This window comes from Rhineura floridana, chromosome 14, assembly GCF_030035675.1.
Source record: "Rhineura floridana isolate rRhiFlo1 chromosome 14, rRhiFlo1.hap2, whole genome shotgun sequence".
NCBI lineage: Eukaryota > Metazoa > Chordata > Lepidosauria > Squamata > Rhineuridae > Rhineura > Rhineura floridana.
In genome coordinates, this window is record NC_084493.1 from 16517761 (window position 1) to 16535073 (window position 17313).

At 42.0% G+C, this 17313-nt stretch overlaps 1 protein-coding gene and 1 non-coding gene across 6 annotated transcripts in view; one reads left to right on the forward strand and one right to left on the reverse strand.

Annotated features, from left to right (window-relative positions):
• Positions 1–329: 329 nt before the first annotated feature.
• On the reverse strand, positions 330–402 carry TRNAR-UCG (transfer RNA arginine (anticodon UCG)). Its single transcript has one exon. It is a non-coding gene; the product is annotated as a tRNA-Arg (tRNA).
• Positions 403–475: 73 nt separating this feature from the next.
• The window catches only part of POLG (DNA polymerase gamma, catalytic subunit), a 29183-nt gene continuing 12345 nt past the window's right edge, over positions 476–17313 (forward strand). The window contains exons 1-16 of one of the 5 annotated variants that reach the window (XM_061594782.1): positions 1047–1349; positions 1740–1793; positions 1989–2628; positions 4059–4245; positions 5463–5630; positions 7230–7376; positions 7708–7787; positions 9214–9396; positions 10148–10299; positions 11299–11422; positions 12588–12812; positions 14211–14331; positions 14666–14731; positions 15282–15413; positions 16183–16343; positions 16876–16929. In XM_061594782.1, coding sequence (XP_061450766.1) covers positions 2045–2628; positions 4059–4245; positions 5463–5630; positions 7230–7376; positions 7708–7787; positions 9214–9396; positions 10148–10299; positions 11299–11422; positions 12588–12812; positions 14211–14331; positions 14666–14731; positions 15282–15413; positions 16183–16343; positions 16876–16929 — 2384 coding nt within the window. In that variant the 5' untranslated portion in view covers positions 1047–1349; positions 1740–1793; positions 1989–2044. Of the gene's footprint in view, positions 731–1046; positions 1794–1988; positions 2629–4058; positions 4246–5462; positions 5631–7229; positions 7377–7707; positions 7788–9213; positions 9397–10147; positions 10300–11298; positions 11423–12587; positions 12813–14210; positions 14332–14665; positions 14732–15281; positions 15414–16182; positions 16344–16875; positions 16930–17313 lie in introns of those variants that run through there. The other 4 variants (XM_061594783.1, XM_061594784.1, XM_061594785.1 and 1 more) reach the window with 4 other exon arrangements.

A 17313-nucleotide genomic window follows, 5' to 3' on the forward strand; every position in this document is an offset into this window, starting at 1 on the left:
AACGTTGGAGGTCGTGATAGTAGACCTGTGTCTTTTAGTAGCTGCACAACAGGCACAAATTCCACAAGTCCAGCTTTTTAAAAATATTATAACTTGGGGAAGGGTTGCCAGTGCTGCAGCTTTTAAGGACACTGAATTCGTGCCTGGGAAATGATCATTAGGTTGCAAGACTTTTCTGTCCTGTGAGGAAACTGTGGCAACAGTAAAGTATCAAATATCAGTGGAGGAGAATAAGAGGATTCTTTAATGACAAAAAATAATATTCTGTCATACAATGAAAAAACCGTACAAAAACGAAACAAGGAGACTCTAAGAAATCTCCGAATTTGCGACCGCGGCAGGACTCGAACCTGCAATCTTCTGATCCGAAGTCAGACGCCTTATCCATTAGGCCACGCGGCCAGCTTAAAAAACATATTTTCACTCGACCTATAGGAAGTTGAAAGAGCGAGGCTGAGCCGGAATCATACAGGAAGATACTACTTTCTAGAGAGTGCCGGGGGGAGAAGCCTAGATAAGAAACAGAGAGACCCGCAACCGCTCCAGTTGAAGCAAACCCATCGCTTTCTCCTTCTTTTGTGACTGATTATACACCTAATTTTAGCGGCTGAGGATCTTTAAGGCGCAAAGGGAAACTTTTGTTCTTTCCTTGTGGGTCATACAACTCCCCTGCGTCGTGCGAGCGCGCTCTATTCGTGCAGGCGGAAGGTTCGTCTCAGGGAGGCTTGAGGTGGGGGAAGGGTTTGGGGTCGTGGGCAAAAATTACCTCAGTGCCTTGAGGGGGGGGTTGTGTGGCCTTGAAGTAGGGAGAAAAGGGGGACTATCGTATAGCTTGTACCCCCCCCTATTTTTTGTGGGGAGGGGCAGCCTAGTTGTGTCTGTGTGTGAAAAGAGTAGGGGGGAATAGCCACATTTGGGGGGGATAATCTGTGGATGCCCTTTTTTGGTTGTGGGAAGGGGATAATAGTGGCGATGAGAATAAGCGTTAGTTTCTCTGGGTGGTGTGGAAAGGAAAAAATAGCTAAATTGGGGGGGGAAGATTTGGGGGCAGTCACTCTGCAGACATCCTTTTGGGGGGGATACCCTAGTTACATAGGGGGAGTCACACTAGTTACTTTTGTGAGGGGAGGAAAACAGCTATTTGAAGGGGATACTGTATATAAACCTTTTTGTTTGTGATGGGGAAGAGAAAAAAGTAAGAGTGTTTGGGAAGGAGGGAGAATAGCCAAATTTGAGGAAGGGGATAATTTTTGGATACCCTTGAGGGGGGTAAGGAGAAGAATAAATATTAATTTGTATGGGTAGTGTGGAAAGGAAAAGTAATTAAATAGAGGGTTTGAAGGTAATAGGTAAATTGTACTCCTTTGTTTATTTTGTTAAAAAACACACTCTAAGGTTGCTAAAATACTCACTTGGAATAAGTATTATTTGTTGCTATACCAGAATTGGAAAAATCCTTGACACATGCTTGCCTTAGTGCCTCAAACATTGCAGCTGGAGTCTATCTAGGAATTATGCTGTGTACATAGAATTTGATCCTGGCCCTAGCAATGTTGATGATGATGATGCTTGGGATTTAGAAATCTTTTCTTAGGCCTGCTAAACATTTGTAGCAAAATAGTTGGTTTCTCAAGAAAATGAGTATGAGCAGCATAGGATTCATTGCTTTCAGAGGCTCTTAGCAATATCTGGGATTGCTTATTTACTTTTTAATCTTACCCTTTCTCCAAAAACTTCAGGACAGCATACATGGTCTCCCGATACACACTTTATCCTCATAACCACCTTGGGAGGTAGGTTTGACTGAGAGATAGTGGCCAAGATCATCTAGCAATTTTTGTGAATGATCAAGGGTTTGTATCCCTTGTCTAAATCCAGAAAACTCTAGCCACTGCACAACTTAATGTGAGATAAGGTGTCCAGCATTGTGGATAGGATGATGGAAAAATATCACACTAAACCTCAATTCTGTTTTTGTCTCCTGATAGATCTGAGCTAGCAAGAACATCATATAAATTCTCCATGCTGCTTATTTCTGGGGAAGATGAAACGCTTAGTATGGAGGACACCACTGGCATGTCCATTCACTTTACGGAGGACACAGAGATGGTCCTCAAGTTCCTCTGCCAGCCAGGAGGAGATGGTGCAAGATACTGGTGCTGCCTCCAATCAGCAACGCATGAATCCACTTGGCATCCAGATGCTCTCCAAGGGTCTTCATGAGCAGATTTTCCGCGGTGCCCAAGTACAGTATTTAGAGGAAGACATCCAGAAGAGCATGGAACACTTGCAGAAGCATGACTTGTGGGGCAAAGAGACATCTACTCTTCCTGACGTGACGTTGCAGCTGCCCAAGTTGTATGGGGCCAACATTGATGAACACTTCCGTATCCTGGCACAGAAGCAAAGCCTCCCATATCTGGAGGCTGCTAATGAACTTCTTCAGTCTGGAATCCCACCAATGCCCCCAGAATGGGCCTGGAAAGTTGGATGGACTCAATATGGACCCAATGGGGAGAACAAAGCTGTTGATTTCCCTGATGAGCGGGCCTTGGTGTTTGATGTGGAAGTGTGCATGGAAGCAGGCCATTGCCCCACCCTTGCAGTAGCTGTATCCCCAAATGCCTGGTAAGATGCAGATAACCATGGTATGGGGGATGGTATAGAGTTCTTGTTCCTACAAACTATGTGTGAAAACCTAACATTTTGGGCAACAACCACATGACTCAGCCAGCGCCTTGCTGCGTCTGTTCCCAGGGCTCCAAAATATTCTTTTCATCATTAATTAGTTTATTTATATACAATTTTTGGCCCCAAAGTTCCCAGTCAGTCACTATCCCATATCTTTCCAAAAGACTAGTGCTCCTTCTTGTCCTTGTTCATCTCCAGGTCAGCATCTCCTATCTTAGGGCTTTATATGCCATGCTGCTACGTCTTCATCCTTTTGTTTACAGAGGGCCAGCAAGAGAAGAAATATATTCACCTAGGAATTTACTGGGCTTCTGTGATAAAACAAGAGTGAGATGCTGTTAATCTGACTGTTAATGTGGTATATGTGGATTGTGTGACTTTTCCTTATATAACTGTAGACCCGCAAGATTTCAGACAGGTGTGTGGTTCTGCACAGATGCTATCGAACTTACAGAGACTGTGTGTTGAATTAGAACATTCAAACCCCTGTCCCTAAACATGTTCAAAACAAAGCGAAGGTTGAAAAAAAGAGTGAGCCTCTGTGGGCTCCCCTTCCTGATTTTCTTGAACTTCTAAGGAACTGCATGGGCCTTATGAGCCATGATTTAGTCACCCCTACACCACACATATACAATACGTGGCCTATGTTAAATTAGTTTTTTTAAAAATCTTTAAAATAAATAGATGGTGCTGATGTGGTGATTCAAAGCATTTATACCCTGCTGAGCAGTTTACAAATCAATAAAATTATACAGTTCCTGCCCTCATGCTTACAATCTAAAAATACATTACACAAAAGGATAAGGGGATGGGGAGGGAAGAGCAAAACAAAACTCGGGCATCAAATTCTTGATGATAGGTTCATGCAGTGACCACATACTTGGCCTCTCTTGAGGACCTTCCAAGGATGGGACCCTGATCTACCTGGACACCACTCTGCATAGTTACTTATTGTGTGCCAATGTGTTTTGGATAAGCTTTAAACACACTAGAAGAACTGCCCAAAAAAGAGCAGGGCTGCTGGTGTTAAAATCTGAAGGTGTTTTAAGAGGCAGGAGCTTAAGCATGTTGGCTCAAAAGAATCTCCCACTGAGTTTAGCAGATTTTATTCCATAGTAAGTTTGCTTGGGATTGTAACTTTTTTTAAAAAATTGCAATTGATATGGGCACTAAAATGACAGCAGCCCTGGGAAGCTATCCTGATGTGCTCCATATTTAATTTGGCTCTCACTCCATTGCTGCAGCATTCCTCTTTCTAAAATTACTAATAATTTCAAATCCAGAAAGAAATGAATGTGGGTCCTTGTGTACAATCATGCCTTGGTAGAGAACATTCGTTCACATAGATGGATGTGTTTGCTGTCCAGGTACTCATGGTGTAGTAAGCGACTGTTGGAGGAACGATACACCTGGTCTAGCCAGCTGACCCTGTCAGACTTTATCCCCTTGGAAACGGGTAGCAGCCTTGCCAAGCAGGATTGGCTGGAGAGGCTGGTGGTGGGTCACAATGTCTCTTTTGACCGTGCACACATCAAAGAACAGTACTTGATCCAGGTAAGTCATCTTTGTCTGCCAACCTATTCTGTTTGATTTCTTCTTCTATGCAAGGTGGTCTTAGTGGCTGAAAGCTAGATATCTGTGGCAACGTATGTATGCTTTATTATCATAGCCATGAGCCACAACTGTTGGGAAATTGTATAATGAGCAACAGATACATACTTGTTATAGAAATCAAGCATATTAGCAAGTGTCAATATCTGTCATCAGAATTCTTAAGATACTGTATATTATCACATAAAAGGCTAGATCTATATCAGTGTGAATTATTCCCACTGTAGATAACTGCATTTTTGTTTACAAAACCCATGTGAATCTTTGATACTGCAGCTGCAAAGAAAGCAACTGTCCTGGTTGTTTGTTCATCTGAGGATAGAACTACATGTTCTGCTGTTGCCTTGTGTCTCAAAACCCCAGCCAGTGCTTCTCTGCAAAGTGCTGTCAAGAGAGTACAATCTGCAAGGGAGAAGCCGTGCATTAGGAAGAGGGGTGCTTAATGCTTACCGCATGTGCCACTGTTCTATCAGTGGGGCTCCAGACTCCGGTTTGGAACATATGTACAAGTCTGGACCCCCTAGCTGGAGAAAAAGTGAGAAAAGTTGCAGATAAGGGAAGGGTTAAGTATTTCTTCTCCTACCCATCACCCTGGTGCTGTTTTGCAGGGGAGAAGGTGCAGCCAGAATTTCAAATCTCCACAATGTATATGTAGTTTGGGTATGAGCCATGTGGCAAGAATTTCACCCAATAACAGGGAAGTCAAGTTGTGAACTCTATATAACTGGGTTTTAATGTTGCCATCTTATCTTGTCTGTGATCCTTCCTGAGGTGTCTGTTTGGCCCCTGTTGGTAAGACATGATGTTGAACTAGAAGTTCAGTTGGCCTGCTCCTGAACATACAGTATTACTCTTTAATCCTCCAGGCTGCCTCCCTGTTGTTGTTTAATGGATTTCCTACCTGCCGTTCACCATAAGGGCGGGCTGCAACAATATAAAAATAGAATATTGAAATCATTTACGTAAAACAATTTACAATCAGAAGTATAGGATGGATCCTAAAAATATATATCTCGGGTATCAAAGTCCAGGGTAAAGAGATGCAACTTTAGCGTCTGGTGAAAGTTGTACAATGTTGTTGTTTGTATTCCATGTAGGGTTCTTTGTGTAAATGAGTGTCAAAGTGGCAGTGTATATGACCCTTAAAACAACCATTTCAGGGCTCCCGGATGCGTTTCCTGGACACCATGAGTATGCACATGGCCATCTCTGGGCTGACAGGATTCCAGCGCAGCCTTTGGATGGCAGCAAAGCATGGCAAGAGGAGAGGGGTGCAGCAGGTGCAGCAGCATATCAAGAAAACACACAGCAAAACCAACGGCCCTACGGTGAGTTGGAGAGACAGCGGGGAGTCGCAGAGTAACTCTTCCTTTTCTTCACAAGGCAGACCCAGTTTATATCAATATGGCTTGCACGGAGTCAGTGCTAGATGAGAAGTAATGTAGTCCAGCATATAAGAGTATTGCGCTAGAGACAGACAGGACATTTGGTGCTGCTGGTGGTGTTTTTTTTTCAGACAGTAGAAGGCAGTTTGAAAGAAGGATTACTTGTGGTCTGGATGCTAGCTCCCCTCTGGTCTCTAGTAAACAGATTTTGCAGGGTTTTATATTATTTCACAAACTAGCAAATCCTGTTTGTTCAGAGGAGACAGTGAAACAAAACTAAATGTGTGTACACATCTTAAGCAGTAAAAATCCTTTCAAACCTACTTTCAGCTTTTACAAACTATTGTCTGTGTTGGATTTCAGAGCCCTTTTTAGCTGTAAGTTCAGTAGTCTTGACCAAGTTATAGCTCTTGGCAACATGGAAGTGAGAATGACTGGCCTTGCTGGATTGCTGTGGGAAGAAAATGAAGGTTGGAAGGCATTTTGCAGAACTAAAGTGCTATCTACATTTCATATATACATGTATATATTCAAACACACACTTGAATAACTGGTTTTTAATACCCTATCTTATGAGAATACTGGAGAAACAAGCAGATAGAGATACCATTTTTATACTTCGTTAGATCAGCTGGGACTGAACACTCTTTTTCTTCTCTTCCAAGATAACATATTTTCATTCCTCCCTCTCTCTCACATAATTGAACATTTTAATGTGTACACTTGTCTTTCACTGGCGTTGCGAAATGTGGCAGAACCAGCATGGGGATTTAAATGGAGGACTGTCATAGAGATTATCATTGACAGTCAAGAGACTTTTTGGCAAAAGCATTTTGAACTGATTGTAGAGGGCAGAAGGGCAGAGCCAGCATGGAGGAGGTTAGCAACATCCTAAATGTGAGAAAAGAGCAAGGAGGGATTGCTTTGACAAGATGAACTTCTGTTGCCTCTTGCATTATCACTGTTGTGTGAGCAATCCTCAAATAGAGACCTGGTGGTTAGTTAGGCAAACTATATTTCTGTGTAGCTGTCACTGTAAGTCTGGTCTACAGATGCAGCAGAATGAAGTGGTAAATAATGGTAAATATAATGGACTGTTTCACTTTAGACTTGGAATGATCACATTTTTGAATATTCACCTATGTTACAAACAGAACATCAACATGGTTGGCAGAGAGCTAGGATAGAACCTTTCTCCCTACTGTGCTATATTTCTCTTGGCAGGGAGGGTTGTTGTTTTTTTTGATGTAGAGGAGCATTCAAAACTGGGATTATTTGTCTGCAGAAATCTAGCCAAGTCTACTGACCTCAGCTTTCTACCACCTCATTCTCTTGCGTGTGTAAACTCGGCCTCCTAGGCCTTGCAGTTCCAGTGAGGAACCATAAGTTATATGCTCTGTTTAATTAATCCTGACGGTTAGAATTTATCAGAAAGGACGGCTTTTCCTGTGCTTTTTAAAATGTATGTGCTTCCCATTCAAAAGTGGGCATTTTTTAGTCTTTGGACTTTACCCATTCCTTTTCTGCCTTACTGCCTTGCAGATTGCCTCTTGGGACTGGGTGAACATTAGTAGCATCAACAACCTAGTAGATGTACATGCCCTATATGTTGGGGGCCAGCCACTGGAGAAAGAAGCCCGGGACCTCTTTGTCAAGGGGAGCATGAATGACATCAGGAATAACTTCCAGGTAGGGAGGGAATCTACTGGATGAGACTTCTTAAAGGCAGCAACCCAAGGGCCATAACTCTATTGTAGAGCATGTTCTTTACATGTAGAATGTCCCAGGTTTAAAGCCTGGCATTTTAAAGAAAAATGATCTCAGAAGACATGGGAAATATATCTGCCTTCTATCTGGAGTGTTCTTACCAGTAGTACTGGGCTCAACTGACAGAACATTTGACTTAGTCAGATGTGGCTCTTGATACTGACAAGAATAGCTAACTTTGGTGGGGGGGAATTCTTTGACAGATACAGCCTTTAATACTTCATATTCCCATTCTCTCTATTTCTCCCCAAAGAACCTGATGAAATATTGTGCCCTTGATGTCCAGGCTACTTATGAAATATTCCAGGAGCAGCTCCCTCTCTTCTTGAAAAGGTAAGAATTTGGTAGGGCACAACCATGTGAGACAAAAATTTAGATGTTGCCCCTATTATTTGAAGGGGGAAATAAACTGGGGAGTCCTTTTCTATGGTAGATTTGATTGTGAGATAGTTTGCTCTTGGTTTGCCAGTAGTAGTGGGTTGCCTTGTGTGCCAGAAACACTTCAGGGGCAAGATTGTCAGCAAATCCCATTCAGCTTTAACCTAGTAGGGATTCTGGTCTCCCCTTTCTTCGAATATAGGTCAGGGTTTCCCAAGTGGTCCATATTGACTCCCTGGGGTTGATGGGACCGTGCAGAGGGTAAATAAAGACCTTGGGGTTGAAAAGGGCGTAGGGATGGAGAAGAAGTTTACAGTTTATAATGTAAAAAGTTTATAATGTAAAAAATAATAATTTGGGACTGAGGTTCAGAAATAAAGGGCATGGGCATGTCCTGTGCCAATGAGGAACATCTGTATTTAATAAAATAACTATTTTTTACATTTTATGATTCCTAGTAATGGTGATTGATGATTGATAAATATTGATTATGTATTAATCTCTTGATTTTATTTCATTTACAATCTTAAGAATTTGGGTTGATGACAATGATAACTTCATAAGCTTCATCAAGGGGTCAATGAACTCAAGTTTGGGAAGCTCTGATACGGATAAAAGTTGCAAGGCTCAGTGTGGTGGTAAAGCATCACTCCAGATCAATTGGTGATACAGTTTTGCAGGAAGGAAACAAGCAATATCTCTCCACACATTTTGGAAGTGATACATGGGCATGAATTTCCCAGTAATTGCACTTCAGTGAACACATGTAGTTAAGAGTTGACCAGATTTCATAATGCGTGTTGGCAAACTGGAACATACAATTCTAGGAGTTATATCAAACTTGGTAGTAGATGTGTCATTTTGGGAAGGGAGACTGTAAAAGACAATCTGTTGGTGTGGATGGGGGGAGTGGACACAGAATGCCTTTTTCTCCATGGAATTTCATTTGATGGGGGAGGGGGAACAATTTCCATGAGGGCTGCTCGTCCACTCCCCAAGTGTCAGGAATGAAGGGTATTTTTTTGTCTTTGTTGAAACAGTGTCCCCAGTTCCAGCACTTAATTTTTCTCCATAGGAATGAATGAGAGCCATGCATTTATACGAGAGAAAGTAAAAGGACACCATTGTGATGGGGCTAAATCTGTTACTCTTGGTGCTCCCAACCTTTGGAGCCTGTTCCTAGCTATGTAGATGCAGCCTTTCACATACACGAATCCAACCTGGGTTCTGTATGTTGGTCATGCATAATGAAACAGGCTGAAGATGTACTTACTTTGTTTGTTAAAGTCACCAAATGTCTGAGGTTTATGTAGTATAGTCCAGTTGCTTCTAGTGTACTGGTTTCACTCTGTGATCAGTCTCCTCTCTATTTTTGCATTAGGTGTCCCCATCCTGTCACATTTGCAGGGATGTTGGAAATGGGGGTCTCGTACCTACCTGTCAATAAGAACTGGGAGAGATACCTGGATGAAGCTCAGGTCACTTATGAGGAACTGCAGAAGGAGATGAAGAAATCCTTGATGAACCTGGCTGACAATGCCTGCCAGCTGCTTCATGAGGAGAGGTAGGAGGCATTATTGTAGTAGTATAACATTGTTACAATGCAGTGCCTCTTAAGTCAAGAACTGCAAACATGCTGAAGACCTGCCTCTCCGTTAAGCAGTGGCAAAGCAGTAGGAGGAGAGCATGATATGAAGCAGAAAAGTGGCCACGAAGAGAGTGCAGCACTCACCCTTTCCTCCAGTTGGGGGTTGTAGTTGCATATTTACCGCATCTTGGGGAAAATCAGCTGAAGATGGGAACCAGGACAGTAAGGGAAGAGTTAAGGATACACCCCCAAAGCACACACACATACCACTTTGCTTAAAATTGCATCCTTCCCCCTCATCTTTGCAGCTGTTCAATGGCAAAATTAGATTCCCAGACCACAGTTTCACTGAACACTTAGTTCTGGCCTTTAAAATACATAGCTTGTTTTTTTCTTTCAACAAAATCTATGATGAGGAACATCTACAACAAGGAGGGATGTGAGGTTGATGGGATTTAAACTGCAGACATTTTGAAAGGTAATCCTGTTTCATTGAGCTGAAAACTTGCTTAGTAAAGGAATTTCACTGTTGATATTTTAGAACTGAGTGCATCTAGATAAATTGAGAGATTGTTGACACAACATGGTGGTGAACAGCTTTTTGTCCACCCCTCCCTTTTACTATAAATAAGCAGGAACCTGTAGACCAAGATCTCATAGATGGAAATTGAATAAGTATTCTTCAAATTAACCTGTGTGTTATGGTTGGTCTGATGTATCAAAACAGGTACAAAGATGATCCCTGGCTGTGGGATCTGGAGTGGGATGTCCAAGAATTTAAGCAAAAGAAAATGAAAATTGTGAGGAAGAAGAATCAAGATGGTAACAATGAACCTCTCAAAGCAGTGGGAAAGGCCTCTGTGCTGGAGTGGCAGGAAGGTAGAACATCATCATAATTGACCTCTCACCTGCACAGGGCAAATAGTAGATGTCCCCGCAGTCTACTGTCAGCTGTAATTGCTCTCTCTTTCTCTGCTAAATCTTAAGCAGAAAGAGGAAAGATGAGGGAGAAAGAATCTGCTTCTATGGAGTGAGACCCTTTGTTCATCTACCTTAGTATTATCCGTATTGCTTGGCAACAGCTATCCAGAGTTTCCTACAGGAATCTTTCCCAATCCAACCTGGAGATGCCAGTAGTTGAACCTGGCACCTTTTGGATGCAAAGCATGTGATCGATTCCTGAGCCAGGTCCTTTCCCAAAACTGTAATTGCAGTCAGAATACTGATTGATTGATTGATTAATTACATTTATATTCTACTCTTTCTCCCAAAGCAACCATTCCTTCAAATATTATTTTCAAACATGAAATATTTACCTAAAGCTATGCCTTGCAGGCAAAATATTTTCCATTCAACTCCCAAGTGATTTCTAACAACGATAGGACCTGAGACCCCAGAGAGATTTTTTTCAGGTTTTTTTTTGGGGGGGGGGGTCTGTTGCATTTTTTTTTCTTAATTGCAGTCTTAAGGATGAAAAGATAGAATACAGAGATGTTTGTTGAGTGTGATATAAAGTCATGTGAGAGCAATGGAGTATTATGGAGCTGGCACGTTTTAGCAGGTAAACGTTTCCCCTCTGGCCATCGACGTTACCTTTCCGCTCTTCTTTTAAGTTCCTGTGCATTAAACACACATACATTGTAATTCTTCTTGGCCATTATGAGTTTTAGAAATTTGCTTTTTGATTAAAATAAGCTTGTGACTGCTAGTTGTCAAATTCTGCATTGGATTATAGACTCTGGAATAATTGTGGCCATGTAGATTCTAAAGGTATCTTACTCCTGAGGTAAGACTTGGCGTGGTTATGAAATGGCCTTGCCACCGAATGTACTACTTGAAAAAATAATTCCTTTCTGATTTCTTGTATTATGGGAACAGATCCTGGTCCCCCAACTGAAGAGGAAGAACAGCACGTCCCTGAGAGCCGGTTGTGCTTGGACCGTCTGAAGGAGACTATGGCTTTGCAGCCAAAGAGACTTCAGCACCTGCCTGGCCATCCAGGGTTTGTTACTAGTTGCATATTTTGATCTCCTAGTAGATGGTGACTTTTCTAGGAGCTTTTGTTCATCTCCTGCATCAAATTATATTATGCTCTTGTGGACACAATATGTCCACTGTCTTCCACTCCTTGGAAATTCCATTACTCTGAAGCACTGTATTTGGGGCTCCCCTTGAAGGTAGTTTGGAGACTTCAGTTGCTACAAAACTGTAGTTTCCAGGTTTCTGACTGGAGCCAGTAGATAGACTATATTATTTCAATTCTTTACCTGTTTGCATTGGTTACCATTTTTTTCTGAGCTCAGTTAAAGGTGCTAGATCTGAGCTTTAGAGTCCTGAATGGCCTGGGGCCAAAGTATCCTGAGAATTACCTGCCCATGCACTACACTCATTTTCTGAATATGAGTGTCTGCAGGATTTCATGTATGTGTTTGGGAGAACAAAGTAAGAACTGAAAGAGGGGAGCAAGCTAGTATCTCACAAAAAATGAGATTAGTGCCATGTTCATTTTGCCTCTCATATCAGGTTCTACAAATTGAAATGAAAGCTGGGAATGTGGAGATTATGGTTCATCTGGGAGGGGGAGGCAACTGTTGATGGAAAAAGCCTTTGGAAGGCACCTTCTAGAACTGCAGGTCTCACCACACCCACTTTTTACACTGCACACACCCAGTTTGATGTGTAACTACCAGGCCCTTGGCTTGAAAACAGTTAACTATCAGAGGGGTTGATGAACCATAGCATGGTAGGAATGGTAGTCCTCCAGAGATATAATTAATTTCCTGCATCGAGGCATGCTTCTTTGTACTTGAGCTCCCCTAGTAATTGAATCAGTGACATTTAGATTATAATGTAGTGAGAAGGGAGTCAGCAACCAGAGTCATCCATTAGCATCTTGATTGGGAAACTGGCTCTCTACTTTAAAAGAAAAGGAGGAGACCACCTGGAAACATCAGCTACAGAGGAGGTTGCTTTTGCTAAACTGAGTAAAACATGCTCCAGCAAGAAGATGTCATTATTATTTATTAATTTCCATACTGCTCCATAGTAATGCTCTCTATGTAATAAAATATAAAATTCAATCTGAATAACCAATAACAATTATGTAACGCTAATACTCTTAAGGAAAGCTTTGCATTGAGTTTGAGGGCTGCTCTCCTCCAGCATAGGTGGTACCGTAAGCTGTGCCCGAGGCTGGATGATCCCACTTGGGTCCCTGGGCCCAGCCTCATCAGCCTTCAGATGAGAGTGACCCCAAAGCTCATGAGGCTCACCTGGGATGGCTTTCCACTGCACTACTCTGAGAAGCATGGCTGGGGCTACCTGGTGCCAGGGAGGAAGGACAACCTGCCAGAGAATATTCCAGACGCTGAGTTGCCTACATGCCCCTTCAGGTAAGGAGGACCCTGGGGAGGTGAGAGCAACACAGTTGCCAGTGTCTAGAATAATTGTTAGCAATATTATTTAATATAGTGCAGTCAGCATACCTATTGCTTCATATAGTCACATAAACAAAAAAGACAGGTCCCTGCCCCAAGGAGCTTATAGTTTAAAATTGAACAGTTTGGGATGAAGGACAACAAAGGAAGAATAAGGAAGAGAGGCAAAGGTAACAAAGATGGGAGAATTGGGAGAGCAAGTGTAGAAAGGGATGAATGTGAGCAAATGGTTACATCCATGATTCTCCAGTACGTGCATCTCCTTTCACAGCCCATTTATTCAATCCTGCTGGTGTGAGGATTTCAAGCTCCTTTCAGGCTGAGCAGTTGCCTCCAAAGGCAAGCAGAGAAAGTGGTTTCAGTAGGAGAGAGTATATTTCACTTCACTCTGCCATTTTGAAGGGTCCTTCCAGGCTGTTTTTTCCCCTCCTTTTGGGAGGGTATATTCTGTAACATTCATTTATGCAATAATAGTGCATTAATAGTGGATTTATACTGGACTGTCCTCACATCATTCTGCTTTATTAGTTGTTCTGCAATGCTTCCTCAATGTTACCACATTATTGCTGTCTGGAGAGGCGTGCTATAGCCCAATAAAAGCAGGACACACACGGAATATTTGTGACATAAAAAGTTACAGGATCTCAGCAGAAAGTGCTGATTGGAAAAGAAGCAGTAGGTCTGCCCCAAAACTTTTGCAGGCACAAACAGTATTGAAAATGGAGTTGCATATAACTTCCCCAACACTATCATAAACACAACTCATCATGAATGAACAAATAAAGAGGATGTCTGGAGGAACTTCTAAATTTCCAAGAATGACTTCTAAAGTGTTTACCTGAATCTCTCCCTTCTCTTCAGTCAGTTCCATGTGCAGTCTTTATAATGTCACCGCTCTGCATTCTCCATGACACCAGAAGAGGACTTAGGATCCCTAGATTTTCCCCTTGCTGTCATCTGGATTTGGGAATGTGGCCCGGTAATCAGTTTCCTGATTAGATAACATTTCTTATATGTAAGAACCAGGCCATGTAAAGTCTGAGAAAATGTTTTAATGGCTAAGCATTACATTTTTTAGATTCTGTGTGCTTAGATACCAGGGATTTTTCTACGTCTAATATTGAGAATTGAGTAAAGGTGTCAAATGCTCAAGGTCCTTAAAAGTAAAACTGCTTCTTTCATTAATATGATCAGGCCCACTGCACCAGTCTCCTTGCTGGGTAACAATGTTGTGGCAAAGCTCAGCACTGCTGTGCAAATAGGATAATTTGCAGCATTCGTTTAAGTAGGCAGGGCATGATTATGACATGGTTGCAATTCAATGAAAGCAAAACTCCTTTCCCTTTTCTGTAGAGTTATTGAGCGTCTATACCGGGAACACTGCAAGGAGAAAGGCAAAGAACAGCCTGTCTCACTGGATACCTCTCTGGAAGAAGAGCTCATGTTAACAGAAAATAGCACTTTCTGGCAAAAGGTACAATTTGTGTATCTCAGAACTGTGATACATGATCAGTAGAATTATATGGTGCAGCTCTTGCTGAACTGTACTATTTCAAGTAATAGGGGAAGTTGCATATTTCATTACTCTCCATGGTAAAAAAGACAGCTCCCTGAACTTGGAAAACTAGCCTGTCATAGATAAAGCAAAGCTAGAACCCTTACTAATTTTCTATATGCAAGGAGTTGTTTTTTCCCCATATGGTAGAACTTTCAGTAAAGGGCCCTTGGTTAGATGGGGGCCAGGAAAATGAATACATTTGGCAAAAGATATGAACACATGTAAAAGAGATCTCTTTCCTTCATGCCAGGTTGAAGAGCTTGGCCACCTGGAGATGGACATGGATGCAGATCCTGTAAACAAGCAACTGAGGCAGGTAATGGCATACCTCATTAAGGGAACAGCTAATCAACACTCATCATGTATCACCCAAACTTGTGGGCTTAGTGGATCTTGAAGTGCTGAATAAAAGTAGTGGACTCCAAAGGTGTTTTATCTTCCCATGGCGATTTGCCAGTTCTGTGAGGGACTAGCCTAATAGGGGAGGTAGCAGGAGCAGCATGTTCCAAATGTCCCAAACCCCTTGTCCACTTTGGCAACCCTGATGTTACGTATAATAGAATGGGAGCAGGCGTGATACATTGGTGGCATCAAGCACTGCAGAATTTTGAAAAGAACATCAAGACTTCTTGAAAAGATTGAGAGGAACCTATTTTTCCAACTTTTTGATGATTGCTCCTCTTAAATACTACAGAAGTCGTTGAGGCCATGTGGAGTGGGTGGCAAAAACATCATTCAGAGATCTTTTGGGAATGCTTCTCTAGACTCTGACTATATTAGGTGTCGCATTCCTACAGTTTGAGTTGTCTTTTTTCTTTCTTTTTTTTCTCTTTTCATTTTTTGGTACATCTTGGCTTTGAGTCCAGCTTAACCCTTCATTGGTTTGCAAACAGGATGAGGTGGAATGTGTAAAGAGCCATCCTGAATATCACCATGGCAATGGGCCTTACAATGAAGTTAATATTCCTGGGTGCTGGTTTTTCAAGCTTTCTCACAAGGTCAGTTTGGACTTTGCAGGCATTTCTTGGGTATAGGAAGAAAGCTCTTATTCTCTCTAGAGCCCAGTGTTTAACTGAACTTTAAAATTAGAAAATGAATGACAGCATATCTGCAAGAAAGCCTTTGTGATATATAGAGAATGTTGCACTCCACTCATCCCTTTAGTACACACTAAATTGTTTTTCGTTGGATTGTTTTCTTTTCTCTAATATCCCTGTAGAAAAAAAAACAAGAGTGCATGTTTGGTGTTACATACCTCTCAAGGCTCTGCACCTTTGCCATTGAGATTCAGCCTCTTGATAAATTATCTTGGAAATTTAATGTTTCTCCCCTGAATGGAACAAAAATATTTGTATGCAAGAGGTGCTGGTGTTGATATCTGCCTAGAACGTGCACCATGTGACCTAGAAGCTTTTATCCGTACTGCCAGATGAGCTGAGTGTTGTTAAGGATTGTTCCTTGGGAAGGGAAAGACATTCTACACATGCCCCAAGGCATCTTTTTTTAAACATTTCACAAATGATAAGAGGGCCATCTACACATGTTCCAAGACATTGCATTTTTAACATTTCACAAGTGTTAAGAGGGCCATAATCTAGTTGTCAGAGTCACCGCCTGTCAGGGTAGACACTACTGCGCTAGACAGTTAATGGTCTAGCTAGTGTAAGGCAACTTCATGTATTCTAGAGGGGAGGGTTATGCTGGCTAATCCTGTTTTATAGCTGATGTCTTGAACCAAATCAAACTTCCCTTCCCTGCTGTTAAAAGGATGGGAATGAAAACAATGTTGGAAGCCCATTTGCCAAGGATTTCCTTCCCAAGATGGAGGATGGCACCCTGAAAGCTGGCATAGGGGCCACAGATGGGACACAAGCCCTTGAAATCAACAAGAAGATCTCCTTCTGGAGAAATGCTCACAAACGAATCAGGTGAGGTGGGTCTCCTCAAATTCAAGTACAAGTCTGCAGAGTTGCAAGATATCCGCTCCTGATGACTGTACATGATAGTTTGCACACTGCAGTCTTCCCTCCCTGTGCACAGACATAATTTAAATTGTTTTCAAAACTTAGGCAAATGTGCTTCTTTTGCCATGTGCTCATCCAGTTTGTATGTTTTACTCCAAACTATATATTTTAACTTTTGCAGCATGAGAGTAGCCCCTCGAGTCCTCTTCAATTTGCAGTGTACTCATGGAAGGGGATTTTTGTGCTAGGTATAGTGAGGGCGGGGGAAAGGGTGGTTATTTTTGGCGAACTCATTACTGAGTTTGTTGAGCCCTGGAAATACTGCCAGTTTGGCTTAGCACTTCCTTCCATGGCCTGCTAGTGACTTGAGACTTGGTATGCTCAGACAAGGAGGCATGGGCTAATGCAAAAAATAAATAAAAAAAAATCTTCTGCTTTGTTTGCTTTCTGAAGTAAGCTTCCCTGGCTTCCCCATTTCACATTTTTGTTCTGGCAGTTCCCAGATGGTGGTATGGCTGAAGAGAGGGGAGCTGCCTCGATCTGTGACCAGGTACGTTTGTGGAGATGTTCTTAAGGCCATTGGCTTTTGTTTGTTTGCTTTTATTTTATTTATTCTTCACTTTTCAGCCAAGATCAGTTACCAAAGTGACTTATAACTAAAACCCGAACAAAGGTACAATATAATTAAGGATATGTTGGTGAGTAGATGAGCTAGTAGCCTGCCTTGGAATAAGGCACCTTCATATGTTCATTCTGCATCTATCCAAGTTTGGTTACCTTAAAGCCAGGGGTGGCTAACCAAACAATTTCTCCTGGGCCTCCAATTTTAGCTGCAGCAAAATGGAACTAAATAGACATAGCACTGTGATGAGCAGAGCTCTGATGGGGATGTAAATCACCTCTTCCCCTGTCATCAGATTCATCATTTGAGGAG